This window comes from Seriola aureovittata, chromosome 1 (assembly GCF_021018895.1).
Source record: "Seriola aureovittata isolate HTS-2021-v1 ecotype China chromosome 1, ASM2101889v1, whole genome shotgun sequence".
Lineage (NCBI taxonomy): Eukaryota > Metazoa > Chordata > Actinopteri > Carangiformes > Carangidae > Seriola > Seriola aureovittata.
Window position 1 is genome coordinate 15,587,904 of NC_079364.1, and position 26,813 is coordinate 15,614,716.

Here is a 26,813-nt window from a genome sequence, read left to right on the forward strand (position 1 = left end):
ATTTTTTTCATACTGCTCTACACCAGCTTTAGCTCAGAATTTGTTCCATGCTATTTAAAACACAGAGGTGGTGCAGTGCCAGTGATAAAGACTGGGAATACTGTTTTGGCAGAATTTAATCAATAAACCGGTGAGGCTGCAGTTGCCTGTGCAGACTAAGTGATGTTCACCACTGGCAGAACAAATTTCAAAATGAGGCTTATACCCATACCCAGACATGGCTATCCAATCCATAAGTAGCACTACAACCTTCTATATATGATTGGTAGTTTGATCTGCACAGCACTGCCACAATTACAAAAAATTACACTTACAAGAGACAACACTTAAGCTTTAGTTCAGTAGGAGACCTTGGTGTAAGTACTTAGTACTACCTCTATTCAATAGGTGGAAGAAGATCAGGTAAACTGAGCAGAAAGTTCTAGTTAGGCATATTAGGGTGTTAGAGGTGTTAGAAGAGGAGGTGCTCTCAGAAGAGATGAGTCTTCAAGTGATTCTTGAAGATTCTCAGTACCCTGTTTGCAGTAAGAGATGAAGAGGTGATTTTTATATTGATATCGTTATGGAGAGACAGATTGGTTGGGATGACTAAGAGTTCAGTCTTAGAGAGGTTTAGTTGAAGGTGGCATTCCTTCATCCATGTGGATATGTCAGAGGGCAGAGGGGTCGTGAAATGGGAGGACAGGCGTTGTTTGGTGCTGTCTGTGCAGCAGTTATATGAGAAGCCATGCGAGCGGATAATTGGACCCAAGGAGATGGTGTATATTGCAAAGAATAGGGGTCTGAGTACCAATCCTTTGGGGAGGGGATGGAATAAGGACATTTGTCCTTGCCATTATACACTGAAGGAGCTCCCAGTGAAATGGGATTCAAACCAAGAAAGCGCTTTACCTGAAATGAGTACAGTATACAGAGTACAGATAGCAGGTTGCGGCGGTTCACTGTAACAAATGTTGCTGATAGGTCCAACAAGCTCAGAACCGCAGCTGAGCTTGAGCTGAGCTTCAGTCACAGACAGCAGAGCCATTTCAGTGGAGTGGCCACTCTTAAAGCCCAACTGATTTGGATTGAGGAGGTCATTCTGTGAGAGGAATTCTGAGACCTGCTTGAAATTTGCCCTTTCAATATATTTAGATAAGAATGGAAGTAAAGAGACCAGTCAATTGTTGTCAACTTCAGCAGTGTCAAGTCATGGTTTTTTGAGGAGAGGAGTTACCTGAGCCTGTTTGGATGCAGTTGGAAATGTACCCGAAGCCAAAGAAGCATTCATCTCACGTGTGATTGCTGGCACAATGGTGGGAGATATGGCTTGGAGAAGGTTTGTGGGAAAGGCATCCAGCGCACATGTAGTAGGACAACTACTCAGAAGTTTTGACACATCATTCTCAGTGAGAGGTGTGAATGAGAGAAAACATGCGTCCTTGACCTGGGGAGACAGGGTTGGACATGTGGTGTTGAGTGAGGGACAGGTTGAACCATTGACCAGAGGAGGCGGAGAAGAGCATGGCGACACATATTCAAGCTGAGAGGTTTGTGTCTGGTGGGAGTGGTGGTGGATTGAGAAAAGTTTTGAAGGTCTGCGGTCTTGCTGATCTTATTGCAAAAAGTGGTTTTTGCAGCGCTGATACTGGATGAGAAGGAAGATGACTGAGGCCCATGAGGTCAGTGGGGTCACTGGTTTTATGCCATTTTCTCTCAGCAGCTCTGAGATAGGTGTGTTGCTTTTGGATGGTGGCCATGGAGGAAAAGTTGATGGCAGACAAGTTGCGGAGGTTGCAGCAGAATGAAACCAGAGGTGGTGGAATATTTCGGGTTTCATATCGGGTTTTTTTTTGTATTGTGTGTCTCGAAGCAGTTATGGGGACGCGTAGAGCAAATGGATATTGTTTGTCCTAATCTGTGTTTGAGGTTTTAAAATCCTGCACAAATAGCCATGAATGTTTGATGAATGATCTGGAACAATGTGCAAGTCATATTCGAACCAATACCTCATTCATTTTGTTCCCTGTTTTTTTCTCGTTCCAGGAATCCAAAATGTTTTAAGCCTGTTTTGTGCGGTTCTGACAGAGCACAAGGTTTTGTTCCACTCCACCAGTTACCAGAGGCTTGGAGAGGCGTGCCGTGCCCTGGAAGCCCTCATGTTTCCCCTTAAATACAGGTAAGTATGTGTTTGACCCCGGCAGTGGGACAGACCCTCATGTGACTTTCCACTAACGCCTTGGCTGGTGTTATGACTTCAATAGCTTGTGATCCGACTTGATGCTTAACTTCACTGTATTCAGTTCTATAAACAGCTATATCCATGGGATGAGATCACCCTTAAAGGTCACATTTTATTTAACCTTGTACTGTATATGTAGAATTCACTTCCCCTAAAAGAGCCTTTCATTTGTACAGTGATCTGTTTCCTTCTCTTTTATGAAACAGATCCACTATCTATCTTGTGACAGAAATTTTAGAAGTAATTTTTCTACTCAATATTACATGACCATTAAACATGACCATTCACACACAGGACACTGGTGGCAAACTGTAATGGTAGGCGATGTTATTGTTGTTCACTGTTTTGCCCAAGTAATATAATAACAATAATAACAACAATAATAATAATGATAATACAATAATAATAATAACAGTAACAATAATTTACACTTTCGGTGTAGTAACAGGTGAATGGTACATAATCCTGATCTTGATGATTAAGTAAGTGTTGAGATTATCTGACTGTTGTAGTGAAATGACATATGAATCTGTCTGCCAATTTGGGGTCATTCCCTCATCATTGATTGTGTTTCTCGACATGTTATGCATATATTATGTGGAAGTCACCCTATCAGTGTAGTTAATATCAGTATTAACGTAATTTTGTCACACTGCCCTAGTTTCCGGTATTTGATGATGATGTAAAATTTCCAAAACTTGTCAATGATAACATTGCAAAATGTATGAATGTTATCTGAGAACCACGCAATAGCCAGTTTCTATCTTTATTGCAGTCCTATCACTCATTTGAGTTTCAATTTCATAATAGCAGCCAGTCAACCACATCCACTTCCCTGCAGGGAAGTTTATTTTAGGCTCTCAGTTTCTCGGCCATCCAGTAATTCTTCCTTATCTGTCTTCCTAGTCTTATTGAACATATTCTTTTATTTAATTCTTAATGTCCTCTCATGTTTTCAGTTACCCATACATCCCTATTCTACCTTCGCGGCTGCTGGAGGTCCTAAGCTCACCCACTCCCTTCATCATCGGCGTGCACTCCATGTTTCAGACTGAAATCCAGGATCTGGTGAGTGTCGATGTGTCATGTGCATCCTCTTACTTGTATGCAGAGCTTGAAGATCATAAACTTTACTTCCAAACACCTGTGAATCATTAACAAATCTTGGAGTCTTTTAGAGTTTATTTTGATATCCTAAAAGTGATGATGCATCATGACATTTTACTGTTTGTTCTTTATACTGGCAAGAGTGTTCCCATAACAAGCCCTTTGGTTTCAGGAAGTTTTTACACATGAAGATTAAGTAGACTGCCCTCCTACAAGATGTTTATTTAGCTGCTTTTGGCTGAACCCCGTCAGGCATACGTGTTGTACCTCACAGACACACTCCAGCTGCAATCAAGCGACCTGATTTGTCAGTGTTTTTATGTGTGTTCACCAGTTGGATGTTATTATTGCTGACCTGGATGGAGGAACAATAAAGATCCCTGAGTGTATCCACTTGTCCTTGCTCCCTGAACCTCTGTTACACCAAACACAGTCTTCCCTGTCTCTGGTAAACGCAAACACCTACTCACACATGCACGCACACACACACACACACACACACACACACACACACACACACACACACACACACACACACACACGCACACAGGTGCAACCATATTATTTAAATAATGACAATATGATGTCATTTGAAGTGAGTAAGAAAAACACATTAATACACACACAAGGTACTTACTAAAGTAATTCTTGTATTCGTATACAGAAACTTGCTCAGTGACTGCTGGTAAAAGTGATGTTCTTGCTTTACCTTCTTAACCCTTGTGTGGTGTTCGGGTCTGTGGGACCCGTTTTCATTTTTTATCAAAAGAAAAATTATATGATTAAGTATTTTTTCAAACCCAGACTCATTGGCCTTGGCTCATTTTCTGTGAAGAATATTTATCAGAACACATTTTCAATGACCACACATTGTACACCCCCCCTACACATTTCTATTACATACAAGATGTTCGGGTCCACTGGACCCGGGGCTAATAAAAGTATGGAAATTGTTGTACCTTCACTCTGTCCTCCACCAGTCTGGGCCAGCTGTTAGTGTGTGTGTGTCTGTGTGTGTGTGTGTGTGTGTGTGTGTGTGTGTGTGTTGTGTGTGTGTGTGTGTGTGTGTGTGTGTGTGTGTGTTGTGTGTGTGTGTGAGTGAGTGAGAGTGTGTGAATGTGAGTTTTGTGTTTCTGCCACTGCCATTCCCACACAAGGTTGCAACATTGTTGCAAAATTCAAGTACCAACACCTGTCTGCTCTCACATTCCCGTACATCTTACCCTCTGTATTGCGGGAACCAATCTTTATTTTCTCATAGTCTATCCCAGATGCAAATTGGGGGCGGGACACTATAAATATAGCTTTGCCAGTGTGGTTCCTTATCACAACTGATCAAGATGGCCAAAAGATTCTCTGTTCAGAGGGCCTTGCAATTGGTTTTTGAAGAGAGTGAAGCTTTTGATGATGATGTAGGCCTGGAGGAAGAGGTTTCAGAATGTGAGGATCACATTACTGAAAATTCAGAGTCTGACAGTGACTTAGAAGAAGCGTATGAGATTGAGCATCAGCTAGCTCCAAAACAATGATGCCATTTAGGGGCCACTGCCCCTTTAGGCAGTATATACCATCTACACCTGCAAAATATGGTATAAAGATCTGGGCTGCCTGTGATGCCACTTCCTCATATGCTTGGAACTTACAAGTCTACACAGGGAAACCTGATGGACCCTCGTGTGTTGTATAGGCTGGTATGAAAAGGCAATGTGTTCAATGGGGCTGATGTGTTGTCTAAACTGACATGGTTACTATATGTGTTCAGCTTGTGTTGTGTAAACTGACCTGAATTTGTTAACCTCCTAAGACCCGAGCTCTATACTTTGCTATATAGGCTGATTGGGACCTGAGAAAAATGATGTCCACATATGAGGACATTAGTTTTAAATTTCGATTACTGAGTGGCAGTATAATATCCTCATATGTGGTCACCAGGCCTTTGTTGAGAAAAAGTTAGTATTGTGGTCTAGAGAACCCAAAATGTGAGGTCCACATATGTGGACGCCAGGTCCTAGGAGGTTAAATTTCAAATGGTGTTCAAATAAATGAAAATCAATAGTTACAAAAAACCTTGCTTCATTTGTAAATTTGTTGAATTTTTTCCAATCATATCTTGATTGTTATTGATTTTCTTTTTTTATTACATTTTATTAAAAAACAAACAAAATCGAGTAGCACTTTAATTTGTAAGTGTGATCTAAGAAAGGTAAAGGGCAAATATTAACCATAAAAGTAAATGCTGTTTACTGTATATTGCTTGTAATTGAGATGAAGTAAACATCTGTTAAGTATTTTAATAGAAAATTGTTTGATTGTGTTGAATTAAACCCCAACAAATGCAGCGGGTCCACCAGACCCGCCAACACTGGCTGAGTAACAAAAATATGAACATCACACAAGGGTTAATTACGTTATATGATACTTTCTGATATTTTGAATTATCTCGCTAGCCATCCATCACTTATGTTGCTGTTTTAGTAATTGCACATTTCTGTATATAAAAGCATGTGCCAAATGAAAACATCAATAATCTGGAGATAAATTCTTTTTCTTAGGTTTTACACCCTGATCTGGAGATAGCAGACAATGCATTCCCTCCGCCTCGCACTGCCCCCTCCAACCTCAAGTTGTTGGTAAGTCAGCATTGCTATCACATGCCCCCTCTTTCATTCGCGATCCTCAGGGTGTTCCATTATGCGAAGTGATGTCCTCCTCCTCCTCCCACATGAGGAGGACATGTTTGCCTTCATCAAAAAAAACTATCTTATCGCAAAACGCTTAGCGTTGGAGTGAGGGCACCAACTGACGGTAACCCATTAGCCTCAAGACAAAAAACATGTCTGTTGCATAATTAACTTATGAGACTGCAAATGTGGCATAGATGTTTGATGAAGTGTTTGTGTGTGTGTGTGTGTGTGTGTGTGTGTGTGTGTGTGTGTGTGTGTGTGTGTGTGTGTGTGTGTGTGTGTGTGTGTGTGTGTGTGTGTGTGTGTGTGTGTGTGTGTGTTGTGTGTGTGTGTGTGTGTGTGTGTGTGTGTGTGTGTGTGTGTGTGTGTGTGTGTGTGTGTGTGTGTGTGTGTGGTGTGTGTGTGTGTGTGTGTGTGTGTGTGTGTGTGTGTGTGTGTGTGTGTGTGTGTGTGTGTGTGTGTGTGTGTGTGTGTGTGTGTTGTGTGTGTGGTGTGTGTGTGTGTGTGTGTGTGTGTGTGTGTGTGTGTGTGTGTGTGTGTGTGTGTGTGTGTGTGTGTGTGTGTGTGTGTGTGTGTGTGTGTGGTGTGTGTGTGTGTGTGTGTGTGTGTGTGTGTGTGTGTGTGTGTGTGTGTGTGTGTGTGTGTTCCAGGATAAAGAGGTGAGGGCCGTCTTTCTCAGGCTGTTTGCACAACTCTTCCAGGGCTACAGGTCTTGCCTGCAGCTCATCCGCATCCATTCTGAACCAGTTATTCATTTTCACAAGGTAAGAAAACAACATAAGGGAATTCCCACTGTAGAAATTCCGATTTGTCAAAAACCTTATTCCCCGATATGTGACCTTAGATTCTTTTTCTTTAGCAATTGCTCTTCAGCAAACACATTGTTCTTTAAATCTGCCAAGAATGTTTTAGCCAGAGTCCAGCAGGGAGTGTGGAATTACATGTAAAGACCTGACACATAAACCTGTCAGGGGTGTATAAAGTGTGTGTTTGTGTATGCATGTGTCGTAGAGGCTCCATGACTCTTCTGTGATGCTATCCTTTTGTTTATGCAAGCTTCGGACACAGTCCCGCAACCTTGGGCAAAGCCCGGCAATGAGCCATATGAAAAGTATTAGGTTTACATTTTTGTTTTGTGCTGGGGTTTTTGTTTGTTCGTGTCTGTGGTGTCTCCATAGTAACCCCTTAGCACATCATCCTCAAAGTACCCCACATGGATCACATTATAAACAAACGCTCTGCTTAGTGGCCTGGTATCGCTTAGTGGAGGAGGCTTGAGAGAACTGTGTTTTATCTCTTCTACCCACAAGCACAAATAATTATGCATAAAGTAAATTAAATTCATTTGCATGTAGTCATTTGTAAATAGATTTATTTCCCTCTTTGTACATGCTGTAGAACTTATCCATGATTTCAACAATAAAAGATGTCAGTCTGAGCCTCCCCCTGCAGAGATATTTTTGAAGGTTTTGTAATCTTGATCTAAAAATGGCTGTGATCACTCTTGTTTTTCAGTCTACAGTATATCCATATGAATAACATTACATTGCTCCCATCTGTGCCGGATTGTAATTGCTCTAATTCTGACATTATCCAGACTGCCTTCCTGGGCCAGCGAGGCCTCATTGAGAATGATTTCCTGACCAAGGTTTTGGATGGCATGGCCTTCGCTGGCTTTGTCTCAGAGAGAGGTCCGCCTTACAGAGCCTGTGATCTCTTTGATGAGGTACTGTACCACGATGCTCCATTTAAAGCTGAACTTTTTACCCTTCACTCTAAATCTGTTAAGTGGTGAAGTTCATACACAAATATTGTTTTACACTTAAGTGACTATGGACTGCTCACATATGGTTGATCTGTGTATGATTATCTGTTTGATAAGGTTACTATCAGTTATCACTAATGGTCCTGCAGGAACACTGTATTTGAATGTATTTGCCTAGATGATGCACCAACTACTGTTTTATTGTTTTCTTTGTTTGTTGGTTGTGTGTTTTGTAGCTGGTGGCCTTAGACATTGACAGCTTTAAGGAAGAAGAGGTCGGCCCTGTCATGCTGCAGAAGCACATCAGGGAACTCTCTGAGCAGCTGTTCAGAAATGTAAGTCTTCATGCACATAACTACAACTACATCTCTTTTGTTGTACCATACAGAGCAGATGTCCTCATTTTAGCATGCTAAACATGTGTTTACATGTTTTTACACCAATCATTTTTTTGTTTTAATTTTGCGGCTGACTGGTGTATATACAAGTGTGTATCCTATTAATTAATGTTGTTCCCTGGCGGATATGCTGTAGGAGAACCCGAACCCCCACATGGCATTCCAGAAAGTGCCTCGACCGTCAGAGGGGTCCCACCTGCGCGTGCACCAGGTACCCTTCCCCCTGCTGGCTGACGAAAAGGTGGAGAAGCTGCTGCAGGAGGGTGTGGCAAAATACAGCAGCGCACCTCCTTCTGTGCGACCTGAAAGGAAGTGTGTTGTACCTGCTGGACCACCTGTTGGTATGGCCAACTTTAAACACCTGTCATTGCACAATATATTCTGCACTGCTGCGATGATATGAACATTGACTAAAAGTCTTTAGACTTAAAATACCTGGTTTAGGTGTGAAATTTCCCACAGTGATAAATTTAACATGACTGGTATCTGCTAAATATGTCCTGGATGTTTGTAGCATCTTTAGTTTTAACCTGCAGTGATTCCTCTCCCTGATTTTCCTCCTCTTCCATCTCCTGTATTCCAGTGTCCATTATGGGAAAAAGTGGCTCCGTGTTTAACAGCGCTCGCAGGCTGGAGGTGGTGCGAAGCTGCATTTCCTTCATCTTTGATAACAAGACCTTGGAGACTGAAAAGGTGATGCACAATGTCTTTCATCAGAGGAGCTAATCAACCTCTAAACAAGCTCATTAACTGGAGGCGTCTGTCCTTTGTGTTATTCCACTCCAGCAGGCCGTTATGGAGCTGTGGATCTCTTCTCACCTTTTGTCATTCTAATATATCCCAGCTGACACGCAGAAAACGCAGACACTCAGACACAGAAATGTTTAGAGCATGTACCAAAACGCACTCTGAATCCATGTTATTAGCTTGCTAACTTTGCTAAGCATTAACTATTGATGTCAGTTCCAGTTTTCCTTCATAGCAGCCCCATGTGAAGTCATAGGTGAACGTTCTGCACAATATGCAGATGTGTTTAAAATGGGATGGTTGCCAGTTACTTTATGTATCCCTGTGGCTTCATATAGGAGTTATATAGTACAGGCATGCATCTCTGTGCAAATGTAAGAATGTATAGCATGCATCCTCTGAACACCCCATGAGCCCGTAAATTCTTCCCTGCCAAATTGTGAGCATAACCATGCAGCAAGTCAGAGTAGCTGGAAGGACTGTGTTGGTACATAGTGTTGCTGTAAGCAGTGAATAGATAGCAAAATAAAACCATCGCTCTTTATCTGTGTAATAAGGGTCTGCTTTCTCAAGAAACTTGAAAATCTCAAGAAGGAAAGGTGTTTCCCATTTTTTGAGCAATCACACATTGTTAATTGTCTTGTCTGTTTCTAGTCAACCTGTCATGTCAGGTCAGCCACTTAATGTAGAGGTATTTTTTTCTTTACTAAAACCCCTTTTGTCTCCCTTCTACTTAACAGACACTGCCGGCTGCACTGCGCGCACTGAAAGGCAAGGCAGCTCGCCAGTGTCTGACTGAGGAACTGAGTCTTCATGTTCAGCAGAACCGCGCCATCATGGACCACCAACAGTTTGACTACATCATTCGTATGATGAACTGTGCCCTCCAGGTAAGGAAGAGCCAGTCATGCCAACACAAGTCACAGAAACTCGTCTCTGCTGCGTCCGTACTGTAAATGGATGGGAAACGTGTAGTAATAGTCCATGCAGCCGAGGAGGCAAATTACAAATAAATTATTATCTTTAAAAAGTCTAGATATTTTTTTCTTGTAATGTCAAGATCGTGATATACAATCAGTCAACTAATCTATTAGTTGATCAAAAATGAATTAACAATAACTTTAATAATCAATAGATTGTTTAAGTCATTGTTCAAGTCACCTTTGGCTGTAGAAAATTGTGAGTCACTTCTGACATTTGGTAGACTGAATGATCAATTGATCATTTTAAAACTTAATCAACTTATCATCTTAAACAATGATGTCAATGGTTTTTAGATTCTTCATCAAAAATTGCTGTGAAAGCAAGACCTTGGAGACTGAAAAGGTGATGCACAATGTCTTTCATCAGAGGAGCTAATCAACCTCTAAACAAGCTCATTAACTGGAGGCGTCTGTCCTTTGTGTTATTCCACTCCAGCAGGCCGTTATGGAGCTGTGGATCTCTTCTCACCTTTTGTCATTCTAATATATCCCAGCTGACACGCAGAAAACGCAGACACTCAGACACAGAAATGTTTAGAGCATGTACCAAAACGCACTCTGAATCCATGTTATTAGCTTGCTAACTTTGCTAAGCATTAACTATTGATGTCAGTTCCAGTTTTCCTTCATAGCAGCCCCATGTGAAGTCATAGGTGAACGTTCTGCACAATATGCAGATGTGTTTAAAATGGGATGGTTGCCAGTTACTTTATGTATCCCTGTGGCTTCATATAGGAGTTATATAGTACAGGCATGCATCTCTGTGCAAATGTAAGAATGTATAGCATGCATCCTCTGAACACCCCATGAGGCCGTAAATTCTTCCCTGCCAAATTGTGAGCATAACCATGCAGCAAGTCAGAGTAGCTGGAAGGACTGTGTTGGTACATAGTGTTGCTGTAAGCAGTGAATAGATAGCAAAATAAAACCATCGCTCTTTATCTGTGTAATAAGGGTCTGCTTTCTCAAGAAACTTGAAAATCTCAAGAAGGAAAGGTGTTTCCCATTTTTTGAGCAATCACACATTGTTAATTGTCTTGTCTGTTTCTAGTCAACCTGTCATGTCAGGTCAGCCACTTAATGTAGAGGTATTTTTTTCTTTACTAAAACCCCTTTTGTCTCCCTTCTACTTAACAGACACTGCCGGCTGCACTGCGCGCACTGAAAGGCAAGGCAGCTCGCCAGTGTCTGACTGAGGAACTGAGTCTTCATGTTCAGCAGAACCGCGCCATCATGGACCACCAACAGTTTGACTACATCATTCGTATGATGAACTGTGCCCTCCAGGTAAGGAAGAGCCAGTCATGCCAACACAAGTCACAGAAACTCGTCTCTGCTGCGTCCGTACTGTAAATGGATGGGAAACGTGTAGTAATAGTCCATGCAGCCGAGGAGGAAAATTACAAATAAATTATTATCTTTAAAAAGTCTAGATATTTTTTTCTTGTAATGTCAAGATCGTGATATACAATCAGTCAACTAATCTATTAGTTGATCAAAAATGAATTAACAATAACTTTAATAATCAATAGATTGTTTAAGTCATTGTTCAAGTCACCTTTGGCTGTAGAAAATTGTGAGTCACTTCTGACATTTGGTAGACTGAATGATCAATTGATCATTTTAAAACTTAATCAACTTATCATCTTAAACAATGATGTCAATGGTTTTTAGATTCTTCATCAAAAATTGCTGTGAAAGCAAAAATTTGGAGAGGAAAAACTACATCTACGATTCACTCTGTTCCCACCCCAGACATAATGCAACATTCAATGAAATTGCATCATACATCAGAGACTGTGATGTGCAGTAGTTGTACCTTTTGACCATTTGACCTGTTTTGGTCCAGCAGGCTTACCCAAACTGTGAAAGTGAATCTCATTTCAGAGTTTTTGTGTTATTCTTATCATAGCAAACAGAATATAATGTAATTTGAAGAAAATATTGCTATGAATATTGTTGAAAGATTGATTCAATAAGCTTTCTTAGCCAGCAGACCACAGTCAAGGTTCGTAGATGGCTTTGTCTTATGCTTCCTCAACAGATGTGACCAAAACTGATCTAAAGAATTAACTGAGGCAATCAAATACTACGAACTCAGGGTTTTACCAATATGTTGACAAAGCATTATCTAAAACTGATGCCAAAGTTCACTGTACACTCATCCGTCTCTGAATGTTTTTGCCCTATACCTCACATTTTCGGCAGATGATATTTTTTCTGAACTGTAACTTCTTCAAATTTAGCAAAAGCATTGTTTATGTGTGGCAGTAGCACACATAACCTGTGTAGCACAAGCCAACCTCTCCTCTTCAATGTTTTTTTTCCCTTCATTTTCAAGTTTATCTTTGTTAACAACAGTCAGGCAGCGTGTCCCAACATTGTTTATCAGATAGTATGTTTGTCTCTTCATGGTGCCCTCATGCCTCGGCTACTTGTCAAAGTGAGTAAGTAATGTGTTTTTGTGCAGCTCGTAAACAGTCAGTGAGGCTTCACTCAACCATAGCAGCAGGTCTTTATTGGTAGTTCCTCATGTTTTACTGCCTTGAATCAACCCTTTCCAGGGATTTTAATAATTTTAAGCAGTCCTCGCAGAGAGCAGCTTTTATGGAGTGGCTTCAGATTCCAGACATTCCTCTCTCCCCCCCTTAAATGATAGAAAGCCATTTAATCCCGACATCTGCCTGGGCCAGGGACACACAAGGTTTGACGTGTCATTTGCTCTGCAATTATACAACAGGTCAAAATGAAACCAAGTGCAGCATTGATGACTTTGGATCACAGAAGTTATGCATGAAAAAGCTACTGATTCGACGTATGCAGGAAGAGGTGAAAAGGAAAGCTTGTTGCACCCTCCTTTTTTTATGCTTCGCAGTGTTTCACTGTCTTCATTTCCGGGAGATGAACTCTGTATTGACAGTAGTTTATCAATGATGTGCATTTGTTGAAAAGCCAAAAAGCCACCATCTCCCTTGCATGACCTCTTTAGTCAAGGCTTTAATTGTAGTTTAACTCTAACTACTACTTGATGCAAAGCTGCATACTGTTTTGATGTGCAGTTGTTGTGGTGCTCTCTTATATCCAGGTATATATATATATATATATATATATATATATATATACACACACACACATATGCATATACTATTTATATAGTATATGTATATTGTTTTGTTTTTCCAAGCTGGACATGAAATGAGCTCTAATATGAAATGATGAACACTGCAGAAAACCTCCCTGTGGGGTGCCTTGAGGAGATTAATATGAAATACATCTAGTCCAAGTTTTACAGAACTTATTTAGTCAAGGACAGATTCCACAAAAACAGGTAATTGTCATGCACATCTGGAAAAATGCAGATGTAATCTGTACTTTATCTGCTATTTGCAACACAAGCTGGTAAACCCACACTGGGGGTAATGCTGACATTGCTTTTTTGATTGCATCTGTTCATAATAACGGCTCATAATAAAATACTGTGAGAGAGGTCTGTCTTGCCTAACTTTTGATATAGATTAAAATGTATATGTGATCCACAGCCATAAAGGGTGAAAAGTAATGATTTTACACAAGTAGAGGGGACTTGATATGGAGTGTACTTAAATGCAGCATGGGATAACATATAGTCAGCTTTTCTCTCATGGCTTCCTGCTTGTTTGGGGGGGGGCGGGGGTTTATTATTTTTTTTTTTTAGATTTTATTGTGCATTGTTTGTCATTTGTTCTCTTTCTTAACGATGGAAGCCAAGCATTTGTTCCTGGCTTTCATTTCTTGGTCTCAGTTAAGTTGTGAGTGATTTGTCTCAGACTAGCTGTGAAAGGAATAAAAATAGTAAATTGCTGGGCCAGTAATTACTTTCATATTCTGCATCCTGCCCTTTCTTTCAATGCTCAGCCACGTAAGAACCCCAAAATGATATTACATAGAGTTCACCATTGTCAGAAGTTGTGTGGGTGTGTGTGTGTTTGTGAGAGATCCTTCATTGCCTAACAAAGCCGGAGTGACCTATTCTGCAAAAAATGTTGCTTGCTCTTTATACAATGACAGCATGTTGCCTCATTAGGATTTCTGGCATATATGTTGATGTGACACATTGATCCACGGTGACATCATCATTATGAGGCCAATTACAACATTTATCATTTAACTGTCAAGTTCAGGCTAAGTGACAGCTCTGTTGTCTGGTTGTAATCAGTGTTTTCCTTTGAAAGGTACGCAGGGGAGCGTAGCTGCAGGACACGGTACAAAAATGTAAAATAGGTCAAAGGTTAGGACATTAGAATCAGGTGGTACTGTACTTTGTCAGAACGTATTCATTTGCTTTTCAGTCTTTATGTTTTTTTCCTAATTCACAAAACAATGTTGAAACATTGTCTGGATTGAGATGATATGGTCCGAAAGTTTAAAGTGACCTATTTTTCCTGTTTAAACATCTGTTGAAATCCAGATTTGTGGCATTTCTCTGCCATGAATCACGCACAGTAACAACCCTCATTAAGCCATTTGAGTTAATTGCACTTTTATTTGTTTGTGTGTGTGTGTATGTGTGTGTGTGCGTGCGTCTCGTCATTGCTCCAGCTTTTAGGACTAAATGTTGCGCAAGCCATGTGGGGGAATGAGCCCTGCTGTGGATGTATCCTGGCATCCCAACCATTTCCTGTCAGATAGGATTATGAGCCCTCTGTGCTCTGCTCTCTCATGGCCAAGGGCCTCATGATGGTGCTCAAAAGCACGCTCTGAATGGCAGTTTACGTTGAGAGAGAATAGGGCGGGAGGTCCATGGGAAGTGGCTGCAACAGCATGGAGTCCCTGAGTTCTGCAAAATCCTGAGCTTGACCGTCTGACATGGAACAGGGTGCAAGGACATGCGTTCAACACAGATGATGGAAAAGTCTGAGTACTATACAGCATTTTATCTGACTAAATTGCAGACTGCTGAAGTCTGATAAACTCTACCTCCCCACCAACTGAGTCTGTGCTCCCCATTCCCCCACACCCCTTGGAGCCTAAAGGCTTTGAACATCTCCTTTAATAGTCAATAGATGACTTCATTACATTTTTACATTATTTGGATCATGAATTAGTCTCTTGCTGTGAGAACATGGCCCCTGTCTGCCTTCGTGGCCTTGATGGACTGCCTTACGTAACATGGTCACTGGGAATCTGCACTGGACATCATTCCCATGTTCAGATAACTGTTTCTCTAAAATGTCCACCAGTATGGCCAGGTAAACATCTGCGTTAATCAGATTTCATGCTTTCGCTATGGAATCTCTGTTTGTTGCTCATCTTGACAGCACAGAGCTCAACTATGTGGCTTATTCCTCTTCCTATTAATGACTCAATTAATAGTAGCAGCCTCTAAGTTAAACATCTTTTTGTATATCCTTAACCTCAAAGGTTTCATAAAAGCATGCCAGCAAGTCAGCTCTTCTCACAGCTTTCCTGGAAAGTACTAACATCTCTGAAACACACAGGAAGCTGATGTTTGTTCACATCCTCTAGCGTTTGTGTCACATGCTCAAGCTTCTTGTTTTTGCTCGCTGTATACGTGTCTTACACGGAATGGCTGTGTTAGTCATCATAGCTAACATAGCTCCTGCAGCTTCAAGAATGCAGGAAAAAATGGTGAGACTACAATAAATAATAGGAGGAAAGGAAGACAGCAGGGTGTCCTCGCAAACAAATGTGGGGATACACAACAACCTCCTATTCCTCCATTTTTAAAATCCCAAGTAAGCTAAGATATTTTCCCCACCCTGCAACATGTGGATCTGTTCAGCTCTATGACAATGATGGAGTCCTAAAGACAATAGTCTTACCTTTGTGAAGTTAGAGTACCAACAGCTCTGCTACTTTTTTCCCTTTTCATTGAGTCTAATTGCAGACCTGCTGTAGATTTCATTTGTTATGCTTTGTTAGTTGACCTCCAAAGCTTTTGAGCTGTCACTTAGCCTCTCTGTCTGCTTACATGAGATTAAGGTGGAGGTATGTAGATATAATAAGTGGGGCTTAAGTAAACCTGATAATGTCACTTTGTATGAGAAATGACGTGTTGAATCAGCCTTCGGACAAAGCTTGTGAGGTTTTCTCCATCTGAAACTTTTTTTCCTTTTCAGTGCTGAAAATGTCTGTCGTCATAAGTTTCTGTTTCAACGAACTGATGACATGCATTACTGAACGTCACTCTTTATATCGGAATAAGGCTGTTTTTTTTAGATATTCACACTTTTATGCCTGTGCATTTCCACTTGTTGTTCTATTTTGACTGGGGTCCATGAACTCCTGTGACCTGCAGCATTGTTAAGGATGCTGGTAAACAATGCTTTGGTCCCGTTCCAAGCTGGAACATTGTACCACAGCCCAAATAACTGCAAAGAAAAACACTAGCGACAAGAAAAATAAAACGGAAAGTATGTTGCTTAGTCGACAGGGGGCCAGACTTTCATGTGTGGCTGTGGAACTTGTGTTTTGCATTTTCTCCCCTCTCTACATTCTTGTGTGTGTGTGTATGTGTGTGTCTGTTTTTTGGGGAGTTTTTTTTGGTTTTGTTTTTTGTTTTTTATTTTCTCGAGAAATGGTGGGAATAGAGGCCCCCATTGAGGACCATTATCGGAAAGCGCAGCATTCTTCTTTCTATCTCTCCCACCAAAATGAAAGATTGATACTTTTAAGAAAAACTCAGTAAAGGAACTTTTCTTTATGTGTGTGTTTTAATTTTCATGTGATATTAAGAGGAACCTTGTTAAAAAAGAAAAAAACAGAAGAAGGAAAAAGAAAATGCTTGTGATGTACACATTTTCTGGCAATGAGGCCCCACGGAGGGTTATGAGGTGCGGCACCATGTCAGAATCAGTGATGTTGTTTGTACGTGGTCCTAAATCAAGTTTCCTCTGGCCATTCTCATTTGCAGAGTTCAACAAATAAATCCCAACAAAGCTTACCAGAGAGAAGTACCAATTTCCTGTGAATTAAGTGCTTTCAAGTCCAACTCGCATCCTCCTCTCATATACTCCTGTTCACATCATTCTCTGTGATCTCTGTAGGAAAAGTTTAGTTTGGGCCCCTAAGTCCCCCGCTCAAAGCCTCTTAATGTACTATTCATCTTAATACCATTCTATTGAAAGCACCATTAAGCGCCGCCTCTTTGACCTGAAACAATCCCAGATACAAAGACACTTTGGCATGGTGTGTAAATGTCAAAGAGGGAATATCTTCAACTATTCCCTGATTTAAAAAAACAAAATAAAAAAGAGAATTAAATTTTCTTTCTGGCTAGTTGTGGACTTTTGATAAATGGACAAAGCGTTTTATGGCCAAAGTGAGTGGATTTTATGCAACGTCTTGTGATTTTCTTGAATGAGACTTGTATGGCAATCTAGTTCAGGAATGCAAAACATAAAATTACCAATAAATTGAAGACTGGAACGGTCTAACAATTGTGTCAGGGCAGGGATTATATAAGGCTATTGAAAGCATATGTCCTAATAGTTGAGCAGAGCAGAGTGAGGGTTTTTTTTTTTTTTTTTTTTGTGCATTGCCCTGAAATTTAACAAGACAGAGTGTCTTTATGTAACAGGAAGTTACGTTTGTTGAAAATGCTTTGCCCCCTCCAGTGTTCTCCCCAGATCACACCGCTACATTGCTAACATACAGTTTCTTCTTATAACTTTTCATTTTTTTTACAATAGATTCAGTGTTGCAGTTATAAAATGGTTTTCCTTTAAATTACGAATGCTGATAGAAATGTCATCAGCGGACTTTCCTTCTGATGCTAGTGTGTGTGACCTCTCTGTGGGAAACCACTGCTGCTTGTTTTGGGGCTCCAGTGAAAAGGTGTTCACAGAGCTCTGTAACATGTGTCCCGTTGTGTTGTGCCCTGCTCTCACTTCTCCCCTCTTGTCTGGCCCACAGGACTGCTCCAGCTCAGAAGAGTACACGATGGCTGCTGCACTGCTGCCCCTGTCAACGGTCTTTTACAGGGTAAGGAAATTAATTGAAAACAAGGATGTATGTGAGTTCAACGTAATGCTTCCATTTCTCTCCTATTTTCATTATTATGCATTCAAACTATGGCTCGGTTAAATATATAATGTGTAGACCTATACCTCTCAATTTCACATCTAAAGGATCAGTACAACCGACAAACCCCAAAATACATATGAGACCAGTTTCCAATTCACCTTTTTTTTTCATTTAAACCAAGTGGCTTCTAGCCATACAGATACTGCAGTTTGAGCCACTGAATCTGCTGTCACCACCAATAAATTTGAGATGATTGCATTTCTCTTTTTTTTTGAAGTGCTCAAAACATTGACAAATGACCCTTGAAAACTCAAGAAGCAATGTGAGTTTCCAGGGAAAATGCCTGAGTTATTCAGGATAATTGTCAACAGGCGCCAGTGACTTTGTGGCCTAATCCGAGCAGCTACCGCTGTTTGCCTTCAGGTTCATGTCCACACTCAAAACTGTCTGCAGACCTCACTTTGGACAGTTTTCTGTTTAACTTTTTTTTTTCAGAAGTAAGCAGCAGGAGCATGTTTAACAGTATTTCTTATTAAGAAAGCTAGGCCAGCGGTTCTCAAAGAGGGCTCCAGGAACCCCCAGGGGTCCTTGGAGGGGTTCTTGGGGGTCCCCAGCAAAAAAAGGGGAATCATTTATTTTCACTATAATTCCGTCCATAAGTAACACAATGACAGAATGTATGACTATTTTGGTCATGGGTTTCAAACCCTTTCTGTAATAAAATATTTAAAACACATGTCTTATCAGATGGGGGTCTGTGGTCTAATTTATGTCAGTTAAGGGGTCCTTGATGTGAAAAGGTTTGAGAACCACTGATCTAGACTACACTGAGCAGGTCGGGACATTGCCCAGTGTTTGACTGGTGGTGCAGCTTATTGCAGTTATTTCTGTAAGGGGACATGGCGACAGCCAGGGCCAGAGGCATTATGTTTTCAGGTTGTCGGTACATCTGTTCGTCCCATTCTCTTGAACTCAATATCTCTGTAACACCTTGAAGGAATTTCTTCAAATGTGGCACAAACTTTCATTCCAACTCAAGGATGAGCTGATGAGATTTTGGTGGTCAAAGGTCAAGGTCACAGTGACCTCAAAAAACTTGGTTATGGCCTTGTGAATGCGATATCTCAGTAACGCTCTGAGGGAATTTCTTCAAATTTGCCACAAACATCCACTTCAACTCAAAGATAAACTGATTAAATTTTGGTGGGAAAAAGTCAAAGTTCAAGGTCATGGTGACCTCATGTTCTAGTGAATGCAATATATCAGGAACGCCCAGTGGGAATTACATTACATCTGGCACAAACATTCACTTGGACTCGAGGATGAACTGATTAGAATTTGGTGGTTGAAGGTCACTGTGACCCCCGGCCATAACTCTACCTAACACTAATTGTCACACAAATTAACTCAAGTGTATAAGGATAAAATGAAGTTAGGAAATTTTACATCCAAATGGTCAAAGGTGAACTTCACTGTGACATCATAATGTTCTGCAAAACATCTCTGGCCATTATTCAAAGCTGGAAGAGAAGATTGTGACCATATTTCCTGCAATTTGGCTGGTTTGGCGGCAATTCTAGTTCGACTATAAAATGTCCTGTTCAGTATTTATGGTCCCAAGTCGAATAAATTTAAGGCTGTTTGCATGTGATATATGCACTATAGAGAAGGTTGCAGGCAGGGAATAGCCAGAGGGAGCTTTCTCAACCTTTGACCTTTGCTGATCCCAAAGTGTTTACATGCACAGAGCAGCATGTTAAAACCACCACATGGAAGTGTAAAGGACCAGTCATGGTGATTGGCTTCCAAACCACATTATCAACGCAGGGTAGATTGTCTTGCTCTCCACAACTATGTCCCCACAGCTTGCTCGTTGCTATGGGGACAGACACAACTGTCCGCATTGACTTTTTGTCGGGCACCAGTGCCATGTCCTGATGGGCTGAAATGGGACCTGGCTCGCTCTCCACCGCCAAATGACTCATCCAGTTCACATGCCCGAGGCTGATGTAACTCTCTTAGATAAGCTGTATATGTTGTTTTGCTTCTTTCTCTTAGAGGCCACCAGCACTGAAAATTAATCAATTATTTCTAAGTTTCGTAGAATAATTTTTTTTATCGTAAGTCACAGTTATTACACAATGGAGTGATTATCTGCTGTTTCAGTAAGACTAATATAAATAATTTCTTGTCTGGCACTGTTCAATTCATGAGAAAAAAGGATATTTCAAGAATGCAACAGATTTTCCCTGTAATTTACAGATGATTGGAACTGGTGACAAGCTTGAGCTCTGCCTTACCCAAAGGGTGAAAAGTAAAGTGAGGTCAGAAGGGAATCTGCCAAAATTATTTGTAATCTCTGGTTTAGTGGTGCAAGGATCATGCAGTAGAAATGTGAGAAAAACAATGCTCAGTAATAGAGCATCCCAGCAGCTGTCATCATGGGTGTGGACTGAGAGGCATGCATGATCCTGGCATCTTACAATTGATCCATCATACCCTGTTTCATATGTTTCTGGACAAGTTAAAACAACTCTTCTCTTCGTATGCAAATTTGAGTATTATAAAATGTAGCCTTGTAAGTTTGGTAACATAAATGGCATGCCTTCATTTTGTAAGGAACAGTATATTCCATGACATTGAGGCATAAATAGCACAAAGTGTTTAGATAACAGGCGGTTGTTTTTACAAACTTTTAAGATATTCAGAACATATCATCTCGTCTTACCCTTCTGTAATGACCTCTGTGGGAATACTAGCATGGTCTTAAAACAACTGCTTATACTGTACATGATAGTTGCTACATGCAAGACCATGAAAGTCACTGAGAAGAATGTGAGAATAGTTGAGTATGGCCACTTCTTTTTTTTATTTTATTGGGGTTTTTCACAGTTCCTCTGTACTATACCCTCAGTATAGCCCACCACTCTGCCAAGACCAGACAATCCTTTATGACTGTCAGATACAGATTATTATCTGGATGCTCTGAGCTTGTCCAGGTAGGTACGCCCTAGGCCCGTCATCATATCATAGAGGGCTTAAAGAAGTCTTTTACGAGATGGATTTAAAACAGACTACAATATCAATAATGAGTGTGTCCGTTGATACAGGTGAGTTGTGCACTTAAGAATGCATATAATGTCTGGTTTGCAGATATCTTAAAAAAATACTAAATTTTTGACTTAACTGTTTAAACAATGCCAAAATGTTATCTATTGTCCCAAGAGTCCCAAGTAGATGCTTTGAAAAGAAGGTTTGACACAAAGAGAGAAGCTGTGTAAGTCTTGAGTGTGTTACTGGTAAAGACCCAACAAAGACTGTTTAGATTATTTTCATGCTGCATTTGTCCCTTAGTCTCATTGAAAGAACGCACTCCAGATGATGATCAATTGAACCTGATCTCACATAACTGGACTAAATTTGGAGAGTAATCTTCTAATACTGCATGACAGCCCTACTTTGGAAGTGGTTCGATGGTGTTGCAGTAAAGTATGTCAGTATAGAGCCATTGCTTTAAGGAAGGCTCGGCTACTTGTAAATACCACAAGGAAAGGAACCAGGGTAGCTGTGCTATGAATCAAATCATTGACCCGCTCAAAACTGTATTTCCTGCACTGACCCACTTACAGTTACTGCACATTGACATTAATTTTGAAACAGACTCATAAGCAGGACTGGAGGACGTATTGGCCCTTTGATTTCCTGCACATTTTTAGACTTTTAAATCTGAATTGATTTGGGGTTGAATTACTTTCTGATATTCTTTAAAATCTGAAATGCTAGTGTTAAAGCGCCTTCCACACATTTTAATCAATAGTGGACATTTTTTGCCTTCATAAGAAATATAGCTGCAAGCAGTGATGTAGGGGCCAACCAGCCCAGCAGGCTAGAGTTGCCATGGAAACATGATGTCATTATGTCAAGAGCGTGGTTGTAAGCACTTACGGCAAGTTTCATGTCAGTTGATTAAAGATTGGCTGAGATATGACTTGATTTCTTGCTTGGCGCCATTGCAGCTAATTTCGATTGTGCTGTTATAGTTGAATGCTTTCGCAAATAAAATGTCCATGTCATAATTTTTGTGAGGCTTTGTCTGAAGATCATATGTGCCAATTTTAGTGAAGATTGACAAAGTTTGTCCAAGGAATATTGATACATACAATCCAATTTGGCAGAAAATTAAATCAGGAAGAAATTGATGTCACAGGCATGACATGGCATCAGGTCTGATTCAAGGAACTTAATGGTACCTCATTTTTAAAAATAGGGCATAAAGTTCAAAAGTGAAATTACCTCTATTTTTAACCTCTTGGTGGCGCTAGAGCATTTGAGTCACAGACATGAAACTAGGTGAAAAGCATCATGGGAGTGCCCCCAATCAGTATGCTGAATTTCAAACTTTTTTACCATATGGCTCCAGGGGCTGCCATAGACTCCCATGGCAGAAGATAACATTTATTGAAAACCTTGCAATAGCAGTAAGAAAACAAACAAACTAAAACATATATTTCTTATGAAAATGTTCTAATGAAAAATGTAGACTATTGGGTTTCCTCTGTTTAGCCACTGCACATGAAAGACTGGTAGGTCAACTTCAGGAGTCAGACATTGGTCAAGTTCCTGTTTAGTATTCTTGGCCAGACTTTGGCAAGCTTACACTCGGTCACGCTTACAGTGGTACTGTCCCCATGGCCCTTAGGTCTCCAGGTCGGGGAACGTGGGAAGCTCCCTCACACTGCAACCGTCTGATCCCAGAATCTGCTGGATAGAGACTGTGTTTACTTTCATTGCTTCCCATATGTTGACATGAACAGCTTATACTATCGACCCACATTCTATAGACAGATGTTTTGCTTTCCCATTTCTGTGGTTTCCCCTCAGCACGACCTTTCTTGAATGTTTTGCTCAAACCAAGACGCTTATGGGGCAGTATTTGATAGATATTCGTTAACACTTAGAAGGAATTTTGAGCTGATAATCAAAATATCTTTTGGCCTAGACTGTACATGGAGGGAGTCTTTTGGTTACTGTCGGTAAATTTAATCTAAACGCTGCACAACGTTTGCACACTGTCTGTTTGTTGAAGGTGACCTTTTACATTCTGTTGTGATTCTCTAATCTGCGGACAGTTCCTCTGGCACTCATTATCTTGTGAAGAGTGGGTTTATCAGGAGATGAACAGGTGTCAATGACGTCTGGATATGTTGTTATTCTACCCTTTGTGGTGCCACATGATATTTCTTCTTACATTTGAATGTGTCACTAGAGTAAATGCCTCTGTCCGGGTAAACACAGATCGAATACAGCAACAAGTGAAAAACCCAAACACAATTCTTGATGACTTACACAACAAGAACGCTAGAGTGTTAGCATTCTTTCAGCCGTAGTTTATGCATGGGGGGGATTTGGCAGCCGACTCCGTAAAACTGCTCTCCACCATGTCTTCGTGAGGAAAATGACGTGCTACGTGACTCTTGTGTATCTCACAATGTTCAGCTCTTGACTTATCTATGTTTACTTCATTTGGAACATTTATGTTACTTGTACATGGTGTTTTTTGCATAGTTATGGCCTATGGATACCATGATGGAGCTGTTTATTAGTCTGACATTCAACATGTTTTTCTCTATTTGTTTTATGTGACTGAATACTGTAAATACATTTGTTTGAGTTCATGGTTTCAGGATGCATATAGTTTTCCTCACAATACACTGAGTCATGCAAAACTGCAACAATGAGGAAGTGGATTGGGTGCAGGTCAGGCATGCATTCCCACAAAGGACTTGTCCATAAATAATGACTGTTTTTGTATCTACAATTCAGGAATGTTATGATTTCTCTCAAAACACTTGTAAATAATGTTGCTGCCCCAAGGCTGGTGACATATCAGATACTGCAGTCTTCACTCTGTGTCTGCATGCAAGAATACACTCCCTTAGAAACCATCTCTCATTCCCTGAGAGACACAGTTGACATGTGTGATGCAGTTTGGCTGTCTAGCTGATGTTTGGAGGCTGCCGTCAATCATACTCTGAACCTTGGGCTCATGTCCCAACATTCAAAACAAGATCCCAAATCCTGATAGCCTGACCTGCACCCTGCATTTTCTCCTTTCTGTCTCCCCTAGTGGTTTTTCTGCCTGTACTTCACCCTTTCTCCCTCAAGTCTGCATTCCTCCTCTTCACAAGTCACATGGCCAGATGGGTCTGATATTTGTATACTCCCTCTTTCTCCTTCATCTTCACTTGCTACTTTCCCTTCCTCCTCCCTTTCCTTTGCTTTCTTCTATCCTTCCCTGTCCTCCTCCTTGACCATCTGTCTTGTGGATGTCTCTGTAAGCTCCATGTATTATCATATTAGGAAATACTGACCTCGGTCAAAATGACCTTCACATACCTGACAAGTCAAAAAAGTACATCCAGGCTGTGTAATGACAGCATAGACAAATCACACACACATAGATGCTCTTACAAAATCATATAACACACACTCGCACAACATCTGCTGCGAGCCATGTAACAAACTCCTGTGACAGAAAGGTATTGCACTACTATTCAAAGGGCTGCACTTCTTCTTATTGTATTTGTCACTATTTATTTACTTGTGACCATTTTTCATTCACGTCCATCCTTCAAGTTTGACTTCTCTGTACAACAAGGCCAGAGACCCTGTGTTCTACAATCTGCGAGCCCATTAGCTTGAGCAGCGGCAAGTTTTCTAGCATTATCGCGTCTCTTCAAAGCATTTCTCACCACTGCAGATTTGTCTTTCTCTGGCCTGATTCCCACTCAATTTAAGGTGGTATGTTCGTTTGCTCTGTTGATAGCAAAGTTAGTATAATCATCTGTTTCAAGAGAGAAAACCGTTAATCTAACCAAGCTCCCATTAATGGCATCCTAGTGCTGCCTTATGATCTACTGCGAGGCTACACCACTTGTACATTTCAGGTGACATGTGTGTTAAGTAGGAGTGATTGGTAAGACATGATGTGGATTCATAGTTTAAAGATGAGGTATAATGTAGGACAGACCGAAAAAATTAGGTCATCTACAAAATGTTGTGTCACAATCACATACTTTTTCCACCACAGACCACTAACAGCATATTTGTATTGGAAAAACTACAATATTTTGTTATCAGATTCAGATATTGAACTCACGGCACCACTGTGCCCAAATATAGGCCACCATGGTGGGTACAGTCGATGTGGCTGTAGACTCTTAGTCTTCATATAACTCTAAAATAATAAAATTGGAATCAACCTCAGATTCTAGTTGTTAATGCTTATCTACATTTGCGTGTGATGGACTTTTGTTTTCTGCCTGATACTCAGACAGATGGTGAATACATTTTTATTTTTTTTATTTTTTTAAAGTTACCACCCTTTGTTTTCTGTGTTTATACCTTTAGGTAATTGGGACGTTGTTGTCCTCTGTCATTAACCGGTATGATATCCTAGACTCTTTTTTGAAAACTCATGAAAATCTGCTGACCTCATAAGTGTCAGATTTCCTAAAAAAGTGGTTTCATTTTTGTAATCTAATATTAGAAGGAGAGCAGCAGGATACTCTGCTTCAGCAAATGTCTAATAACATCTTAGAGCGTGGTTCCATTTTTCAAGATGTTTTACCTGCATTTTTCCTCCTTCGGAATCTCAAAGACGAATGGTTGATGTATTAACTCCCATGAACCAGAAACAAAACACAACTTACAGTAACAGTGATGTGGGGGCATTAGCTCTCTGTTCGCCCCCTGTCCTCGAAGCTCTCCTCTCTCTTGGCTCCTGGACCATCACACTGGGAATAGAGCTGTTTTGGTTCTGTCTGTTTTAATTACAGTAACCCTTCAGTTCTCATCCTTCAAAGGAAAACTCTGAAGTGATAATTTAAACCACTGTTCTGTGTCAGGCTCTGGGGAAAGAAATCAGAAGCTAATCTAATAAGAGGCTTTAGCCTTACACATGGCCCTCAAACTCTTCAGGGAGATGGACGGTTGGTGAATGATGGTTTGTGGCCGGTCATTTATTGGCACACTGTGCTTCTGGTTCAGCCCATCTTATTTGTGGTGTGATACTGTTTCTCAGGCAATGCTCTGTGTCGTTTACCATCTGCTTGGTGTGGACCAGCGTTAATGCCTTTAGCTGAGTACTGTATGTTCCCTTTAGTAGCTGTTTTTGCAGGCAGCAGGTGCTTTACTCTTCAGTCCACACTGATGAAAAACAACAGCTCTCCTTCCAATTACATCCAGACACAGTGGGAAAGAGGGGTGGTCTGTCACTCCACTTTGGGTTGTTATCTGTGAAAAGTTATGACTCACAGAGAATGATTTATTTCACTTTAAATCTAATAGCTGACTTGTTTTGGGTTTTTTTTGGTTTTGGTTTTCCTACTTCTCCCCCAGTGTTTTGGCAACCTTATTTCAAAGGGTCACTGACCACAGGTCAGCCCCTTGCTGATGCCAATAGTAGTGCAGCACCAAACATGAATGTTTCAGGCAGAGGATATGTTAATTCTGGGCAGGAGCAGTTATCAGTATCATCACCAGGGGAAGAAATAAAATATGATATATGTGGATAAAAGAGAGACTGTTATTACATGTCTGTATGGGGCTTTAAGTATCAACCTTTGTAGCTTCAAGTTTGTAAGTTTCCACACTGTGTAGCTTATTAAATTGAGTGAAATATTAAGTCTGTGTTTTTGTTATTTTATACACGGAACAAAATTACACCTGACATATTTGGTATCCAAGGCCACTTTGGGATTTCCACTAGAATTTAAAGTAAAGTTCAGTGTTTTGATCAAAGTTTGGCTGCGCAGCATGTTTTTACTCACTGGGGTTGAAGAGGTTACCGGTGGAAAGTTTTAATTCAGTTTGTCTGTCTGT

General features: G+C 40.6%; 1 protein-coding gene across 1 annotated transcript in view; it reads left to right on the top strand.

The window, feature by feature from the left end:
- Positions 1 to 26,813, top strand: part of sbf2 (SET binding factor 2) — a 95,634-nt gene that overhangs the window by 40,570 nt on the left and 28,251 nt on the right. The window contains exons 7-17 of the mRNA XM_056372391.1: positions 2,026 to 2,158; positions 3,181 to 3,289; positions 3,663 to 3,776; positions 5,881 to 5,958; positions 6,663 to 6,776; positions 7,610 to 7,738; positions 8,014 to 8,112; positions 8,312 to 8,516; positions 8,759 to 8,868; positions 9,663 to 9,812; positions 17,820 to 17,888. Of these exons, the coding sequence (XP_056228366.1) occupies positions 2,026 to 2,158; positions 3,181 to 3,289; positions 3,663 to 3,776; positions 5,881 to 5,958; positions 6,663 to 6,776; positions 7,610 to 7,738; positions 8,014 to 8,112; positions 8,312 to 8,516; positions 8,759 to 8,868; positions 9,663 to 9,812; positions 17,820 to 17,888 (1,310 nt within the window). The remainder of the gene's footprint in view (positions 1 to 2,025; positions 2,159 to 3,180; positions 3,290 to 3,662; positions 3,777 to 5,880; positions 5,959 to 6,662; positions 6,777 to 7,609; positions 7,739 to 8,013; positions 8,113 to 8,311; positions 8,517 to 8,758; positions 8,869 to 9,662; positions 9,813 to 17,819; positions 17,889 to 26,813) is intronic.